This window comes from Cryptosporidium muris, genomic scaffold (assembly GCF_000006515.1).
Source record: "Cryptosporidium muris RN66 scf_1106632373431 genomic scaffold, whole genome shotgun sequence".
Lineage (NCBI taxonomy): Eukaryota > Apicomplexa > Conoidasida > Eucoccidiorida > Cryptosporidiidae > Cryptosporidium > Cryptosporidium muris.
Genome location: NW_002196573.1, coordinates 749,715 through 767,450, shown reverse-complemented (window position 1 = coordinate 767,450; position 17,736 = coordinate 749,715). Strand labels below are relative to the sequence as shown.

The window sequence follows — 17,736 nt, the reverse complement described above, 5'->3', positions numbered from 1 at the left end:
ATTACTGTTAAATTTAGTGAAGCATATATATATTACCATTAATAAAATAAAACTAAACATAAAATTCATTTTTATTATCTACATATTTTAAAATTATTTAAATTATATTTAATTTTGTATATATAATCAAAGTTTCAAAAATATAACCCGAAAGTATTTTTACTATATATAATAAAATATCATTCTTTATATTAGTTATTTCAATTTGGTAATATTATTGCTATTAATCCTAATATTAACTTTATTGGATTTATACATAAACAGCTGGATACACATATTTTATACTCTTTTCTTCTTTATCACTCTCTTCCGTAGAGTCATCTTCACCTCTGTACAAATCAATATCATCACCTATTCCATATAAATCAAAAAATTCAAGTTTAATTGTTTTAATTTCTTTTTTTAAAGACATAATGTACTTTTTACATCGTTCGATTTCTGCTAATTTCTTAACAATAATCTCTTCAATTTCTTCTTCTAAAATCACAATAAGTTCTTCATATTTTTTTATTTCCATTTTTTTTTCATAAATAATGGTATTTCTTTCTTCTCTTCTTTTTCTTTTTTCTACTTCTAATTTCTGTTTATTAAATAGTAAATTGACATCTTGTTGCGGAGCTGTAGTAACAGAACTTTGAATACTTCTTCTATAACTTGGATCAAAACCTGTTGCACCAAGTTCACTATCAGTATGATCACCACCTCTTTTATTATAACTTGGATCAAAACCTGTTGCACCAAGTTCACTATCAGTATGATCACCACCTCTTTTATTATAACTTGGATCAAAACCTGTTGCACCAAGTTCACTATCAGTATGATCACCACTTCTTTTATTATAACTTGGATCAAAACCTGTTGCACCAAGTTCACTATCAGTATGATCACCACCTCTTTTATTATAACTTGGATCAAAACCTGTTGCACCAAGTTCACTATCAGTATGATCACCACTTCTTTTATTATAACTTGGATCAAAACCTGTTGCACCAAGTTCACTATCAGTATGATCACCACCTCTTTTATTATAACTTGGATCAAAACCTGTTGCACCAAGTTCACTATCAGTATGATCACCACTTCTTTTATTATAACTTGGATCAAAACCTGTTGCACCAAGTTCACTATCAGTATGATCACCACCTCTTTTATTATAACTTGGATCAAAACCTGTTGCACCAAGTTCACTATAACTATGAACACCGCTTTCTTTATTATCTTTACTATGAATAGCTATGTTACTAGTCTTATTTTCAGTATATAAATAATCCGATTCGTCTTCTTCACTATTATCATGATCACTATTCCTTTGGTTATCTTTTTTCTTTTCTTTTTTCTTTTCTTTTCTCTTTTCTTTTTTCTTTTCTTTCTTACCTTTTTTTCTTCTTACTGAACCATCACTATGCATTTCACCTTCAGCCAAATTAAATTGAGACATTAGTTTATTAACTTCTTCTTGGTTTTTCTTATATTCCTCTTTGCTCATATTTGATCTTACCCTTCTACTTTTATCAGAACTCTGTGTACCTTTACTTATTAACTTGGATTTTACATCTAAACTATTTCTTGCTTTAATTGCTTCTTCTATTTTCTCAGATAAATTTTTAACTAAAATATAATTGCACTCTAGAAATATAATAAAATATTGAAGTATTCTTTTGATTGGCCTATATCTGTTATCATTTATGAACATTTGTATATGAGTCACTTCAGCCCTTATATTTTTCAACCTATTCAAACAATCTTCTTTATGTATATAACCATTATCTTTTCCATCTCTAATATTACTAATTGTATCTTTATATTGAGTTACGGACATTTGATCCTTATACATTGTGTTTATACTCAAATTAAATCCAAAATTCTGAAAAGTTGCTTTAAAATAATCAAAATGACTATATATTTCATTAACACATTCTAACATTTTATCTATTACTTCCTTATCACTTTCTTCTTCAGGATCAACAGCGACCATGTCTCTCGAAAATAAATTAATTGAATTGTCCACATTTATAATAAAACGAATCCAATCTAACACAGTTTCACGTTGTTCAGCCAGACTTTCTCCAGAAGAGTAATAAATATCAAAAATTATAATAAAATATATAAATAAACAAATATATTTACATACCATTTAAAACTAATATTTTTAACTTTTTAGTAAAAAAAAGTTTTTTTTTATTATATTAATACAATATTAAAATATTCCCTTTTCTATAATATATATATAAGTTAAATAAGTTAAATAATATTTGAGTTACTTATTCCATACTAAATTATATGAGCCGTGTTTATTATTAGATCTAAATATTTTTATGTCACAGTATTATCGTGATAAAAAAAAATATAAAATTAAGTGGGAAATCAGTAATATTCACTTTTTTTTTTATTCATTTACAACATATCTGATAATATATATATATAAAGTATTTTAATTAATCGAGATTTTTATTAATAAAAAATAAAATATATATAGGTCAGAGAAACAGTATAAATTATGATACATATATTTCGATAATAAACAAAAATTTTTGCATATATTAATATAGAAATGAATTATAATAACAGTAAATATAAAGAAAAAATTAGTTTTAAATTAAAATAGAGAATATATAAATTTTATAATTGTAATCTTAATATTATATTAATTATATTATCTGTAGTAATAAAATATACTGTAAGTTTTATTATTCAAATATAATAATTTCCTGTATATAAAACTATATATATATTTAAATACTGAAATAAGTGGAATTTGAATTAGAACACTTTTTACAAGTAACTGCAGACAATATAATGATATATTATTAAGTAACTATGAAATTAATTTAAAGACTTATTGACATTATAGTTAATATAATCACTATATTAATGGTATCTTATTTGATTTGTAGCTTTTTTTTGTTAAATAGTTATTCTTTTAGTAGGATGCTACTTAGGATTTGAAACAAATAGACTAATATTAATACAACATCAAGAAAATTTAAAAATATCAATTATATAATATTATAAACAATAATTAAGTAATACAATTAGGATAGCTTTTACAAAAGCATACCTTATTTAGACTGCCATTTCCATTCTAATGGTTGGATGAGGATAATAACCAATGATTTCAATATCTTCCCATATAAAATCTTCCACTTTATCTACTTTACGTTTCAATCTTAATTGTGGAAATGGTCTAGGTAGACGTTTTATTTGCTGTTTTAATTGCTCAACATGATTTTCATAAATATGAACATCACCAATAAAATGTATAAATTCTCCAGGTTCATATCCACATATATGAGCAATCATAACACATAATAATGAATAAGATGCAATATTAAATGGACATCCTAAACCTAAGTCACAACTTCTCTGATATAATGAGCAACTTAATCTATTATTATTATCAACATAAAATTGAGATAATATATGACAAGGTGGTAATGCCATATATTTCACTGCAGATGGATTCCATGCAGATAAGATATGCCTTCTATCATAAGGATTTTTCTTAAGTGATTCAATTAAATTTGCTAATTGATCTACTCCTTGCCCATTATAATTATCATGCATTGTTTTATATTCTGCATTAAAATGTCTCCATTGAAAACCATATATTGGACCCAAGTCATTCTCTTCTCGATAGCCTAAACCAACTTTATTCAAATACTCTTTTGATCCATTACCAGCCCAAATAAATACTTTTTTATCTAACAAGTGATTACCATTTGTATCACCTTTTATAAACCACATTAATTCCTCAAAAATTATTCTCAATGCCACATTTTTAGTAGTTAATAAGGGAAATGATTCACGTAAATCGAATCGCATTGATGCTCCAAATATTGAATATGTATTAATACCAGTTCTATTTTCTCTATAGTGTCCATTTTGTAATACATTCGATAACATATCCAAATATTGAAATTCAGGATGATCTCGAATTATTATAGAAGGATATGAAATAATGTCATCTTTTGGGACTTTATTCCTTAAACTAATTTTTCTTTCTCCAAATATCTTATCTAGAACATTTTCAAAAGGTATAATTACTTCAGATTCACATGATGTGTTTCTTATATTTCTTTTTATTGGTTTAAGAATTTCGTTCTCATATATCATAAAATCATATGAAATATCATTACAACAGAATGTTTGAGACATTAAAATTGGCACGAAACTCTCTGGAATATTTGGAAAATATGTATCAAATTCTTTTTTTGAAGTAGATACTCTTGTTAAATAGATTGTTTCAACAATATTTTTTTCAATACATTCACGATATATAGATTCCCCACCACATATTACGATCTTGTGAATTGATATATCATTATTACATAAATTAATTGCTTCATCTAATGATTTTACAATAGATACACCCGAATCATTTTTATTATCACATCTTTGTAATGTCCTTGATAAAACAATTACTTTACGATTTTTTAGGGGTATTCTTTTCATTGAATCCCATGTTTTACGTCCTAAAATTATTGCATTAACTTTTTCTATCTTAGTATTTTCCTTATCATCTTGACTCTGTTCAATTGTACTACAAGTAATTTCACGGAAAAACTTTAAGTCTTCCTTTATGGACCATGGAAGATTATTTCCCTTCCCAATACCTTTTTCTTTTGTAGACGCTGCTACTATTATAATTACTGGTTTTTGAAGTTTCAAGTCTTCGGAATCCTCTGAAACTAATTCTAATTTTGTGTTATTCATTAGATATATAATAATAAAGATGAATTTGGTTAATATTCAAAATATCTATTAAATTTATATTTCTAGAGGGGTTATTATTAATTTATGTGGGGTAATGTCACCGCACCAATACTCTGACATTCAAATGCATACAACCTCATGTAATCCACATTCTCCACCCAGATATTTAAGAAAAAGAAAATAAAGATAAAAAGTAAGGAAAAAAGGAGTGAAATAAAGTATAACCAATAAAAGGTTTACAACAATGATTAAGTATTACAGTAAAATAAAAGTAGTTAATACTCCATTTACAAATTAATAATCAGAAATCATTGACAAGAAATGTGAAGAATTCTCCCTAGTTAAATTCACTTTCTAGTATTTATTAATTTAAAGAGAAATAATATACTTAATAAAATGAACAAATCAGCACACTAAATAAGTAATTCTAAGGATTATAACTTGGAATTATAAGTATTTAAAAATAAGAACATTTCATTCAGTTCTGAATTATATTTCCAGCCTATATAAAGTTAAAATCAATCAGAATTCTATAATACTAAAAAGTGAAATATCTTTTTTTTTGTCTGATGATTAGTAAAATACATTAATTGGATAAAATTTGGCTAGAAATCATTGATTTGTTCAGCGTAAGAGATATCCCAATCTAAAGTCAGGTAGTGAGATATGATCAATCTTTGTCTCATTATATAAAGATATTCTGAATATAAGATATATTTAATTAATAAATTATATAAGTATGATAGATAATAATTTCAAAAATATATAAATGGAATATATTAAGTAAATTAAAAATAAATGATACGAAATAATAAAAATAGGGTATTTCAAATATTCCCTTATGAAAACTTTTTAATATCACATAAATTTTCAGAAGAAGTACTCCAATTTGTTATTGAATACCAAATAACAACAGCTGAAGTTAAAAGCCCAATAATAATAATAAAAATATCCATTAATATAATCAAAATATTTGTAAGTCTTCTATATAGGGCTAAATGAAATATAGCTGGTAATATAATACTTATTGGCACACAAAATATTCCTCCAACAAGATTTACAAAATTTCCAAGAGAATCAATCAGTACATATCCCAATACACAACAAAGTATACTAACAAGTATCATTACTAGTGAAGGAGATATTCTGATTAAAATATCTAGCCATTTATTTTGTTTAATTGATATACATAAAGATCCACTAGGCCATCTTAACATGACCTCAGATTTTGGTTTAAACATGTCTGTATTAACAGAAACCAAAGAAACAGGAATTGAAGTTGATACTATAGAGTTCACATTAAATAAACTAGGATTAGCACTTACTTGTTCTTCAGGAAAAGTAAACTCAACTATTTTTGATCTGTATATTCTTCGGACAATCAAATTAATGTACTCTGTTACTATTTCTTTTACTGGAAATAGCATCAAAGGAAATGACAATATTACTGAAGTCACATACAACAATTGTCCAGCTATTGCAACTGGTGTAACAGGTAAATTTAAAATGATCGTTGAAAGTGAGTTTTCACCATATGCATATGCCGTTACAAATACAAATAATAATGTACATAAAAATGAAAATGAAACTGAACCTAAATATATCCAAACAAATATATTCTTTGCATGGATATCTATTAAAGATACATAATATGATAGTGCAACAGGACCTGATACCCAAAGAAATGCGGCAATTCCCGTAAAATTAGCAATACTTTCTGGGTTTGTATATGTTGGTATATAATATAGTAGACCACTTTGAATATGACTAACTAGTGATATCACTGCATATACAAACACAATAACGAAACCAATCAATAATGCAATATTTGCTACAAATGTTGCTGGTCCCAAAGATTGCAGTCTTCCAAAGCATACTAAAGGTATATAAATAATTAATTGTAAGAATGTAATTAGTTCGGTTCCATAATTTATATATGCTGGTAAACAATTATGAATCCCTGCAATTACATCTTGAATTGTTTTAGTTACAAATGTAACAGTGACTGCACAAAAAGATATTTCAGTCATAATCATTGATATGTCAGCAACTATCCTACCTAATATACCAAATGCTGAAGAGGCTATAATTGGATATGTATCATTAACTATATCTGCACACCTAAATAATAAATATGTACAAATAACATTTAATAACCAATAGAAAACTAATAACCACAAACTAATTCCGTATCCTGACTTTACTATAACATGGGGTGCAAATAATATACCAGTTCCTATTGTTGCTTTAACAATAGTCACAAAACCTATTCCCATTTGAATCCAAAGTTTGGATACCTTAAGTGGTACAACTTTTACTTTACTCTCTATATCTTGTTTTTTGGATTTAACATCAAATTGTGCTAATTCTTTATCACATCTTATATCTTCTATCTGCTCTTTACTAAACATTTTGAAATAGGGTTGAGATCTAGAAAATATTTACCCAGTAATACTATGTAATTAGAAGTTAATTAATCAAACTATAATATATATATTTAGTTATATACTGAACTTATATTGATTACGATAAAATGAGATTTCCTAAATATTTCTATATCATCTCAATCTCATATGGAATCTTAAGATAGAAATACAATGTGCGCCAATTGTACTAATTTTAAGATCTATATAAGTCCGATATTTTATTATTATTTTTAGTGAGTTAAATATTATTCGAGGCATATATCGGAAAGTCCAACAATACGATCACACCTTTGTAGATATAATAGGCGATGTGCTATTATAAATACGTTGCAGTGCCTAAAATATAGATTGATTAGATCGTAAATAGGAATGAGAGACTTTGATTTATGATCAGGATATCCATATTCTGTTTTATTATCACCAATTGAGGGAGGTTCATCAATAATAAGCAGTCTGTACTTATGTCTTTGTAAGATCAATCTAACAATTGAAAGGTAACGTATCTGTGTATCTGATAAGTAGCATTTATGCCCCTCATCACATATAATGATTGAATCTATACTTTTACCCCCTGGAAAGTTTTGGATAACTTCTGATAAACCACATATATGGAGAGCTTGCCAGATACTTTGGTCATTATACCAATTCAGAGGATCTAAAAATTGCCTAACTGTCCAACCATTTAACTTAAGTGGAGATTGTGGTAATACACCAATAACTTCTCGTTTAATATGATTTGGAATAGTCAATATATCACAACCATCTAATAAAATACGACCTTTTGAAATTGGTAAAATACCAATTAAAGTGGAAAGGAAAGTTGATTTACCACATCCAGTACGTCCAATAATACCAACATGTTCAAAAGGTTTAGCTTTTAAGTTAAGATTTCTAAAAACAGTAAAAGTTTGCAAGAAGGAATCACTTGTATTTCCAAATGGGCAGTAATCAACTTGCAAATTCTCAACTACTACTCCAGTCCTAACTTTCGGCATTTGATAAAAAGAGTTTGAGGGTCTGAAGTTATTATGTTCTAATATCATTTCATTATATTCTTGAATTCTCTCTACTGAGCACATATCTTTCTCTAAAATTGAAGCTTGACCAATAGCACGATTTAATATTTCAGCTATCAAAAGAAAATAAAGAAGGGGATAACCTCTCTTCATATCACTACTTATATCAACCATTTCAGTTAAATCCTCACTACAAAGTGTATAAACTACTGAAATAGAAGATATAATAACAGCTAATGGTGCAGTATATATTTGAAGTCTGAAAGATGTACGTTGATATATAGATAACTTGAGATATTGAGTCTTTAAATAAATTTCTAATTTTCTCAAGAATTTATCAGTATAGTATGATTGAGCACAGAAACAGCTTATTATAGTTTTACCAGACTGGATCTCAGAAAATAATCCACAAATAAAAGAAGATGTTACTAACATAATTCTTTGGCTAGTTCTAAAAGTATCAAATAAAGGTTTTCCATACTTATGAGCTATGAAGCAGAAATAAGCAATTATAAGAGGTGACAATCGAGGATTTAAGAATGTTAGAATTGCCATTTGAATTATAGGATTTAAGAAGTTTAATATAACTCCTGCTATCTTATGGATTATTCCATTATCAAGGTTAAGAATATCAACATTAAAACGATTAATAATCTTCCCTAAAGGATTAGAATTGTAAAATGAAAAAGGTACATTTATAAGCTTATAGAGAAGTTTATCATGAGTAGATTCAGAAGCACGAATTCCCAAGAAGGCTTCAGATATAAATATAGAAAATCCAATTGAAAGTTTTAAAAATAAGATGACTGAATATAGACAAATATAATTTTCAAAAGTAAAATTTCTCAATATCCAAAGTTTACTTTGTGATTCAGAGGACAAATTATTTATTGATGAAAAACAGCCTATATATAGATCATTAAATTTGTCAATAATAGACTTCAATATACAGGCAAAAACAAATAATATAAAGGATCTTACACCAATTAACTTAATATAATACGAATATGTATGTCTTGATATTCTACCTACAATACTGTGTTCGTTCATTGTATCTCGTTTAATTATCTTATTGTTAATTATTTTATTAGTATTAGAAGTCTCCTGTGAAACATAAGATATACCAGTAAACTGTTTATCTAAATATTTACTTGTAGATATACTTGACTCATTAACTTCTTTATTAGGAAAAGTATAGGAATATAGATTACTTGATGATACTATAAGACCATCATTTACAGTTGCAATCTTTAGTGAAAGGCCAGGAATAAAATGTCGATTTCTTAGTGGATATATAGATTCTAATGTATTAAAATCACATGAAATTATACAACAAACATTACATAGCAGACCACTAGTATCAAACATATTCTTAAATATTGCATGACTTGTTTGAGGATCTATATTTACAAATACATCATCCAATATAAATAGTTTTACTTTTGATTTAGTATTAGATTGGTATTCAGATGTAGATAATGAATACAAAGCTCTAGCAAGACAAATTCTGGATCTTTGTCCCCCACTTAAAGTATAACCAGACTCATCTATAATCCTCAAGTCCCCTTTTTCCCAATTATTAAAATCATCTACTAGTTGACAACATTCAATTACAGCTTTATACTTAGCTTCATCAAAAAGTCTACCAAATAAAATAGCTGATCGTACAGTTCCTCTTGGTAACCAAATATATTGTGAGCAGTATGCAACTGGACTATCTCTTAAAAGAGAAGAATATTCAAAATCACTCCCACTAATAAGGGACATCTTTCCAAGTATACTTCTTAAGAAAGATGACTTACCAGATCCAGATTTACCAGTTACTATTAAACATTCTCCAGACTTAATTTCTAAATCTCTAATTCTCAGAACAAATTGATTTTCTTGTTGAGGAATACTTTGGTATCCTTCACAATTCATCAGACTAGATTGATCAAATATTAGATCAGATCTTGAAATCCTTATTATAGGATCTTCTTCAGATATATATTTAAAATAATACCCTGCTAATTTCTTGTTTGTGTTTCGATATGTAGATAATTCGGTATTCTTATTAATATCTAGAGAATAGCTACAAATAAAAGCTTTATACCTATTATATGACACCATACCATCTAAAAAATTTGAAATTAAATTTCTTGCAGGGTTTGTTAATGAATATAATACATAGAGTGTAGTAAGAGCTACTGTCATAGAAAAATCCATCTCATAACTACTCTTCACCATATACATATAAAAATAACAACAAAATAAAACATACTGAGCAAGACTATGAGTGTTATAATCCAAAAAAATACCAGTTGATAAAAGAACAAGACGTCTCATATTAGCTTTCACTTCATTCTTCCTTAAACTCATTATTTTTTTATAAATTATATCCTCCCAAAATAGCATACGCATTGTCATTATATTAGAAAAGTATTCATGACACTTTTTTATCCTCAGATCACGACTATACATAAAAGGTCGCTTTTGCAAAGTGCCAAGAACCTGAAACATAAAACTTAAGACCATCATAAATATAAAAGTAACCACAGATGGAGTAGCAGCAAAGCCAACTTGAGATCTTAAAATATACCATGAACCAAGTATACGGATTGGAGCTAAAATAATATCAGTTATTGATGTAATAAAAGGTTCAATTGTATCAATATCTCCTAATATTAAATTAAAAATTTGTGGTTTTGAATCAGCGGATTTAGTTGAATTTTCAGAACCATATAATATTCTTTCAAACGATATACCCATTACAGTAGCACCAATTCTTAAACTTAGCCTACCTATCAAAAACTTTGAATGAACATCAAGAAAGATCTTTACAACCAAAACCACAGTCAAGATTATTCCATAATTTACTGCATCTTGAGAGTAGCCTGACTTGAGAAGTTTACTCAAATATACTGAAGAATAAAGAGATGAAATAATAGAGGCTAATTTTAGTAATATGCATAAAGTTATATCCCATCCAAATACCTTAAGTATAGCTTTCTCAAAATTAAAAGGGCTATACTTACCCTCATGCATATCTTCCTCATATTGTCTAAAGCCTAAGCTCATTTTCTTGATCCATCCTAAGGGTTCATCATATTTAAGTAAGGTTGGAAGATCACAAGTATCTGTATCAGAGAATTCGCACTTATAATGTACTAAGAAACAATTGACCCAGTTAAAACTCAAATACTTCCAAGTATTTAATACATCTTCCAATCTTAGCATCTCCTAAACTGTAATCTAGAGAAATCTAGAACTCAATAACTTTTACACGCCATTTGTCTCAAATCTTAAATGTAGTTTGCCCGCTTTCAACGGTATCGGTATCATTTATAATATTTTGCAATATATTTAAGTTTTCTTTTTTTCCCATAAAACTATATATATTATAATAATACCTTAAGTAGTGACACTTATGTTTAAATTATTTTTGGTCTTGATCAAAAAAAGCTTATTTTATATTCTCTATTTTTCAGTATTTCTACTTTTTTTCCAATTAGCCATTTTTAGGTCAGTTAGGTCCCGCTATGATGTACTCGTGTAAAGTCACATAAGTCTAATATTTCTTGAAACTTCTTAAAATTAAGGAGAATATAAAGTATCTTATAATATAATATGGCTCTTAGGAACACAATTTTGTCTTTACTTACTTTTTAGACTTTTCTGTAGAAGCTCCATAATAATTATTAAAATATTTACAGACCATAGCTTCGGATTAATCCATTCTGGCTATTTATCAACAAAAAAATATGAAATGGGATATGGTATGGACCTTTCTTTGCTAAAATATTAACTTTCATATAAAGATGTACAATATTACCTAGGTAGTTTAGAAGATCTGGGATTCTTTGGAACTGAAACTTTTATATTCTTACAGGAGTACATGGCTCACAATTCACTAATACCATCAGTAAATAATCTAACCTTTGTTGAAGTAGCAGATATATTGTGTAAATCCTTACAGGAAATTCATTTAAGAACATTATCTCTTTCAATTAGTTTTCCAGACAATAATCTAAGTATTTCACCGGTAATATTTAGGTTAAATATTATCTCAAATAAGTCATAGTCAAAGTGGATCTACATGTAATTCAACTGAAGATTGATCTCCTTTTGATTATTCAAGTTTAAATAGTTCCAATCCATGACTTGAATTTATAAGTATGATTGTTGAATCTCCAATAAAATATAAGTCCTAAAATTATTAGCTAATTATAAAGACTATTTCAATTTGAAATGTTGCAAAAATAATTGAATTATTTAAATAACCAATTTTGATGGTCATATATTTTTGTGTAGGAGTAAAACCAGAAGAATATATATTGAGAAATTAAAAATATTATAAATAATTTCCTTAAAATAATAAACAATTAATTGAAATATATTAAATTATTACTAATGATTAAAGTTAAAAATTATAGATATTTCCTTAGAGTACTTTATTAATAATTCTCAATAGTAGAGTTATAATGTGGTCCTGTTGCATATAAATAGAGATGGTATACAATATAAAGTGAACTTGAGTGATTTTCAAATTCTAAACCATAGTATTCATTTCTATAAGATAGTCCACAAATAACAACAATTGGCACTTTGAGAGATTTTGATAATGCTACTAATTCAACTTCTCCACCCCATTCATTCGTATTTCTTAAACAATTACAATACTCTTCAAATGTCACAGTACTTCCTTCTATAGCAGATAAAATAAATGGTTCAATATCTTGCCTATTTTCTTGTATATAATTGGCTGCTATATTTCTAAGTTGTTTAATTGAATAATTCCCAATTCCTTTAATTTCCAGTTGATGTTTAATTGCTCTAAGAGTATTTAAATAAATTTATATATTTGTTATATTACAAGATATTATTTCGATAAACTTACCCAAACAGGCAATTACCATCAGCTTTGATTGTATATAGAGACAAGTTAAATTTTTTGAGTTTTTCAATTATATCTTCCATTTCTGTTTTATCACGTTTATTAACTAAAATAAATTAATAATACAATTTTTGAGTAAATAAAAGAATTTTACATGAATTTAAATATAAATTAAACTTACCTGTTAAGATACACTCTTCATACATTCTTTGATCTTTTTCAGCTTGGGCCATTCTTTTTTTTTGTTTTCTTTGATAACTACGTAATATAATCGGTCTCTCTTTTATATAAAATGGTTTTAATTCATTAATAGAAGATATTAATTCATCAACTCTCTGGTTTTCTATATTTATAGATATATTATTATCTTGAATATTGTTACTTTGCATAGATAGCTCTTTTTTATGTAATTCTAATATATTCTGCTCTTTTTTCTTAAATTGATTATCTATTTCACGTTTAGATCCTTTACCCTTGCTATTTTTTAATGCATTTTTCCATTCAAGTTTAAAATTTTTCAACTCCTGTTTTTGACGTCTTAATATACTACGACGGCTAAAGTTATTTTCATTTGAATCACTTGTATCTGATATTTCACTCATAATTATTTGATTGGGATATTTAGGAATTGAAGGGATCTATTTGAAGTGTTAAAAGTTTATGTAGGTATCAAAAGTTATAACAAAGCTCATTATGTCAAAGATTATAGATAACAATAGCGCGATTAGTTTATCACGCTAACCCTTATAGAGTTTTATTATATAATATAACTCAAAAAGTGAATGGAGAGAATACAAGTACAAATAATTGATTAGAAACTAATTAATGCAAGTATACTACATAGAAGATATATTGTTATCTCAGAAATAAAAGATACAAATAATGTAAGGATATATATTATACTGAAACATAATTCAATACATGCTAATCTAATATATACAAGTATTTAAGAATAATAATAAAAAGAATAATATTCTCTTAATGTCTCCAGATTTTGACTAGTCTATCCTTTGATCCTGAGCAAAGTCTTGATCCATCTATAGACCAATCTATAGCATAAACTTCATCTGCATGTCCCGGTAGATCCTCTTTAAGTTTATATTTAGAAATTTGCCAAACTTTTACAGTACTATCACCTGATGCAGATGCAAGAAGTCTACTATCAACAGACCAACATACCATGTATACTGGTCCTACATGACCTCTCAATACCGCAATGAATTTCCCAGAATAGCCATCCCAAAGACGGATACTTTTATCAAAAGAAGCAGATGCAATAAATCTTCCATCTGGAGAAAATACAACATGATTGACAAGTTTCTGATGTCCAACAAGTCTTTGTATAGGTTTACGTCCATTTTCACCCATTGGATCCCATAAAAAAAGTGTATTATCATCAGATCCCGATAATAAACGTTCAGATTTACAATTTTGTTTAAGAGAATTATATATCTTTCTAGCCATAAGAATCTTTTCATCAATACATCTAAAATCAGTCCTAACTCCTTCTTTAGTCATAGGATAATAACATGAAGCTCTAGTAACATAATCTGTATTTAAAGCTAAGGTATTAACCCAATGTCCATGCCCTTTAAGGTCCCTTAAAAGTTGTCCTGTTTCAGGTTTCCAAATCTTTATTATAGTGTCCCTTGAAGAACTATAAATAAAACCAGATTCAAATCCTGACCACTTTATCTGAGTCACCATTTGAAGGTGAGATGTTAGAGTATGTATTATAGTGCCATTTATAATATTCCAAATTTTTAGAGTAGTATCTTTTGATGCACTAACCAACTTTGAATATGGTATAAATGACCCATTTCCCTGTATTTCTTTAGAAGTTTCAACAAGATGAAGAGGTTGCCATGCTAATGCTACAACTGCTTTAGTATGACCTTTTAGAATAGGACAAGATTGTTTACCAGTAAATGGGTCCCAAATAAATATTAAATTATCCATACCAGCTGATGCTAAATATGAACCATCAGGAGACCAAGACACTGTCAAAACCCAGTTAGAATGTCCTTTACAGGTAAATTCAGGGGTTTCTGTTAGTAAATCCCAAAATCTGACTGTTGAATCCCCTGATCCTGTAGCTAATAATTTACTATCAGGACTAAAGGCACAGCATAAAACAGCACCATTATGACCTTGAAATGATGTTGTACAACGTGTAGCAGGTAAAACTCTAAAAGGTGCCATAGGATGATATACAATACGTAAAACAGACTCAGTTGAAACATTCTCAAGTTTAGAGAAAGCTTCAATTAAAGATCCTGAAACTTCTATATTTGAATCGTTTAGACAAAAGCTATATAAAGTCTCATCTTCATTTTGTAAAACCTGATTTAGTAAAATTTGAAGATCTTTAGTTGTAGTAGCTAGATCCAAGTCAAATTCACTTCCAGTCTTATTTCCATCAGGATCAATAAATTGTACATTTATATTTTGTCCCTCTTCAGTGTTAATAGAATCTTCTATTCGAGTCTTCCTTTTTTTAAAATGATCCAATTCAGTCATTTTCTATATATCAAACAATCAGTTTCTGACAGTTATCAAGATATCACAATGGGCGCCGCGTCTCCGACTAATTAGGAGAACAGTTTTACTATATTAGTCAATTACAATATACTTGAAAGTATTATACAATTTTTATAAATGACAACAATTAGTAGCAAAGCATATTTTAGGGTACCTCCATCTATATTATATCAATCCATGTTAGATGAAAGGGAACTTACAAGACTAGCCTTAGGTAGTCCTTGTAAAATGGTACGTTGACTATAAATCATACTATTAATAATTTTTTATATTACCATATTAATTTTAGGATGCAAGTATTGGAGGTAAATTTAGTCTATATAATAATTATGTAGAGGGAGAAATTGAATATTTAGAACCTTCAAGGAAAATTGTCCAGAAGTGGAGGTGCAACTCTTGGAAACCAGATGTATACTCTAAAGTTACGATTGAATTCTTAGATATTATTGGAGAGACAGACTGCACAGAAATAGTCTTAAAACAAACATCAATTCCCTCCTTAGATAAATTTGGTAATCCAGGTTGTTCAGATCAATGCTTAATAGGATGGGAAAGTAACTTTTGGGATCGTTTTGAAAAAGTTCTAGGTTATCCAAGACTTAAATAGTAAATTAGATTAAATGAATTTATATTGAAATTATTAAGATCTACTTTTGCGAAAATATTATTTCTACAACTTCATAGTAATATAGAACTATAAACATAAATTATTTTTTTTCTTCTTAATCCAATTTTAATTTAACTGAAAGAAACCTATCCAAATAAGTAAATTCATCAACCAACTACCAGCAGTCATACCAGCCACATTATATATTGCAAGTAAAAATGAAGCTTTCTCCTTATTTTGACGCTGATATACTGCATCAGGACCATATATAAATGCTAAATAAGCACAACATCCATTAGTTAAAGCTAATAAAAATTGAGTAAGAAATTTAAACCAAATTGATCCAATAATATTAGTTGCAGGAGCAGTTTTTAAATGAGCATATAATGGTATAAATGCTAACCTTGCAGTTGTGAGTACCCATAGAAATGAAGGAGGGATAAATATACCAAATCTAGGTAAATAACGCCCAAGTATATCTCCTAAATGAAAAATCCCAACAAGTAAAATGGTAAAGAGGTTAGAATATCGCTCTGGAATATTAAAAGCTTCCCATTGTGTACAAATAGTTGGAAATACAGTCAAAGTAACTAAAAATGTCATAAAAATATTGTAAAGTTGTTGCCATATTAGTGTAGATACTTTAAATGTACTATACTCAACATTATACTCTGATTCTATAGATATAGGTACAGACATAACTGACTCTGCATACGAAATTCTTGATGTTCTAGGTAATGAGGACTCTAATGAGTAAATTGAACTTCTACGCATCTCTGCAATTACTGAGTAACACCATGGAAGTTTTGTTAATGTTTGAGCAAGTCCAGCAGCAGTTAAAGAGATGATTGTACTCATAATAAATAAAGTAGTTACCAAAATTCTTCTACCTAATATTGTACTTGGCAACAACATATCTAATATAAAAGTTAAAGCAAAGGTTATTACTCCACTTAATCCTTGCCCGAATGAAACATCTAAACAGAAATTTTCAGGCATTATAGAGGCTAATGTAAATGTTTCAGGAATTAAAATAGCACAGCTGAATGCTACAAGAGCTGTTACTACTATGTTTATAAGACACCCTGAAAAAGATCCAAATAAAAGCCAAATAGAGATAGCTACAATTGTAGATTGGATTGCTCCCATACAATTTAGCATTACTGTACATCTATGAGGATCAAATAAGTGAGTTAAACCCATTACCATAGTTAAGTTTCCTACTAGTACAGAAGTCATATAACTTGTTTGTATATACTGCATAAATCCCATATTAGGGAACAAATCCCTATTTAAAATCCCACAACAGCTTAAATATACATTCCATGTAAATAGCGATGCAATCCCAAATATATTAAACATTATCTTCCCATATATCCTCTCATTTTTAGGGATAATATGCCCAATAAAGGGATTTTCAGAGTTTACAAGTAACTCAGAACCTCTCCTTACCTTGTTTCGCATCGTATTAAGATCAATATTTTACACAGAAAGGTACTAAGACATAATATCAACTAGTTTATAACTTTAGAGTAATTTCAAATTTACTTAATTATTAAT

The 17,736-nt window shown here is 27.8% G+C and overlaps 8 protein-coding genes across 8 annotated transcripts, besides 16 other annotated features; 1 reads left to right on the top strand and 7 right to left on the bottom strand.

Moving 5' to 3' along the window:
- Positions 1–37: 37 nt before the first annotated feature.
- Positions 38–127: a sequence feature (AT_rich).
- A 123-nt stretch (positions 128–250) lies between these two features.
- Positions 251–2,134, bottom strand: CMU_010310 (uncharacterized protein; the record flags this gene model as incomplete). The annotated part of the gene is made up of 1 exon (XM_002140852.1): positions 251–2,134. The coding sequence occupies one exon, from the start codon at positions 2,132–2,134 to the stop codon at positions 251–253; it is 1,884 nt and encodes a 627-aa protein (XP_002140888.1).
- Positions 1,321–1,388: a sequence feature (A-rich).
- Positions 2,076–2,254: a sequence feature (AT_rich).
- An 80-nt stretch (positions 2,255–2,334) lies between these two features.
- Positions 2,335–2,356: a sequence feature (AT_rich).
- Positions 2,357–2,408: 52 nt separating this feature from the next.
- Positions 2,409–2,475: a sequence feature (AT_rich).
- A 60-nt stretch (positions 2,476–2,535) lies between these two features.
- Positions 2,536–2,739: a sequence feature (AT_rich).
- Positions 2,740–2,978: 239 nt separating this feature from the next.
- Positions 2,979–3,023: a sequence feature (AT_rich).
- Positions 3,024–3,063: 40 nt separating this feature from the next.
- CMU_010300 (thymidylate synthase family protein) lies at positions 3,064–4,713 on the bottom strand (the record flags this gene model as incomplete). The annotated part of the gene is made up of 1 exon (XM_002140851.1): positions 3,064–4,713. The coding sequence occupies one exon, from the start codon at positions 4,711–4,713 to the stop codon at positions 3,064–3,066; it is 1,650 nt and encodes a 549-aa protein (XP_002140887.1).
- Positions 4,714–5,416: 703 nt separating this feature from the next.
- Positions 5,417–5,513: a sequence feature (AT_rich).
- Positions 5,514–5,552: 39 nt separating this feature from the next.
- Positions 5,553–7,124, bottom strand: CMU_010290 (transmembrane amino acid transporter protein, putative; the record flags this gene model as incomplete). Its single annotated transcript, XM_002140850.1, has 1 exon — positions 5,553–7,124. The coding sequence occupies one exon, from the start codon at positions 7,122–7,124 to the stop codon at positions 5,553–5,555; it is 1,572 nt and encodes a 523-aa protein (XP_002140886.1).
- Positions 5,646–5,688: a sequence feature (AT_rich).
- Positions 6,261–6,316: a sequence feature (T-rich).
- Positions 7,125–7,384: 260 nt separating the features above from the next.
- Positions 7,385–11,371, bottom strand: CMU_010280 (ABC transporter family protein; the record flags this gene model as incomplete). Its single annotated transcript, XM_002140849.1, has 1 exon — positions 7,385–11,371. The coding sequence occupies one exon, from the start codon at positions 11,369–11,371 to the stop codon at positions 7,385–7,387; it is 3,987 nt and encodes a 1,328-aa protein (XP_002140885.1).
- Positions 10,512–10,533: a sequence feature (AT_rich).
- A 451-nt stretch (positions 11,372–11,822) lies between the features above and the next one.
- Positions 11,823–11,844: a sequence feature (AT_rich).
- Positions 11,845–12,473: 629 nt separating this feature from the next.
- Positions 12,474–12,566: a sequence feature (AT_rich).
- A 22-nt stretch (positions 12,567–12,588) lies between these two features.
- Positions 12,589–13,630, bottom strand: CMU_010270 (OTU-like cysteine protease family protein; the record flags this gene model as incomplete). The annotated part of the gene is made up of 3 exons (XM_002140848.1): positions 12,589–12,967; positions 13,032–13,134; positions 13,210–13,630. The coding sequence occupies 3 exons, from the start codon at positions 13,628–13,630 to the stop codon at positions 12,589–12,591; spliced, it is 903 nt and encodes a 300-aa protein (XP_002140884.1).
- Positions 12,975–13,006: a sequence feature (AT_rich).
- Positions 13,127–13,204: a sequence feature (AT_rich).
- A 376-nt stretch (positions 13,631–14,006) lies between the features above and the next one.
- On the bottom strand, positions 14,007–15,548 carry CMU_010260 (uncharacterized protein; the record flags this gene model as incomplete). The annotated part of the gene is made up of 1 exon (XM_002140847.1): positions 14,007–15,548. One exon carries the CDS (start codon positions 15,546–15,548, stop codon positions 14,007–14,009), a length of 1,542 nt encoding a protein of 513 aa, XP_002140883.1.
- Positions 15,549–15,686: 138 nt separating this feature from the next.
- CMU_010250 (uncharacterized protein) lies at positions 15,687–16,176 on the top strand (the record flags this gene model as incomplete). Its single annotated transcript, XM_002140846.1, has 2 exons — positions 15,687–15,800; positions 15,859–16,176. The coding sequence occupies 2 exons, from the start codon at positions 15,687–15,689 to the stop codon at positions 16,174–16,176; spliced, it is 432 nt and encodes a 143-aa protein (XP_002140882.1).
- Positions 15,823–15,843: a sequence feature (AT_rich).
- A 126-nt stretch (positions 16,177–16,302) lies between the features above and the next one.
- Positions 16,303–17,640, bottom strand: CMU_010240 (nucleoside transporter family protein; the record flags this gene model as incomplete). Its single annotated transcript, XM_002140845.1, has 1 exon — positions 16,303–17,640. The coding sequence occupies one exon, from the start codon at positions 17,638–17,640 to the stop codon at positions 16,303–16,305; it is 1,338 nt and encodes a 445-aa protein (XP_002140881.1).
- Between the last annotated feature and the right edge of the window lie 96 nt (positions 17,641–17,736).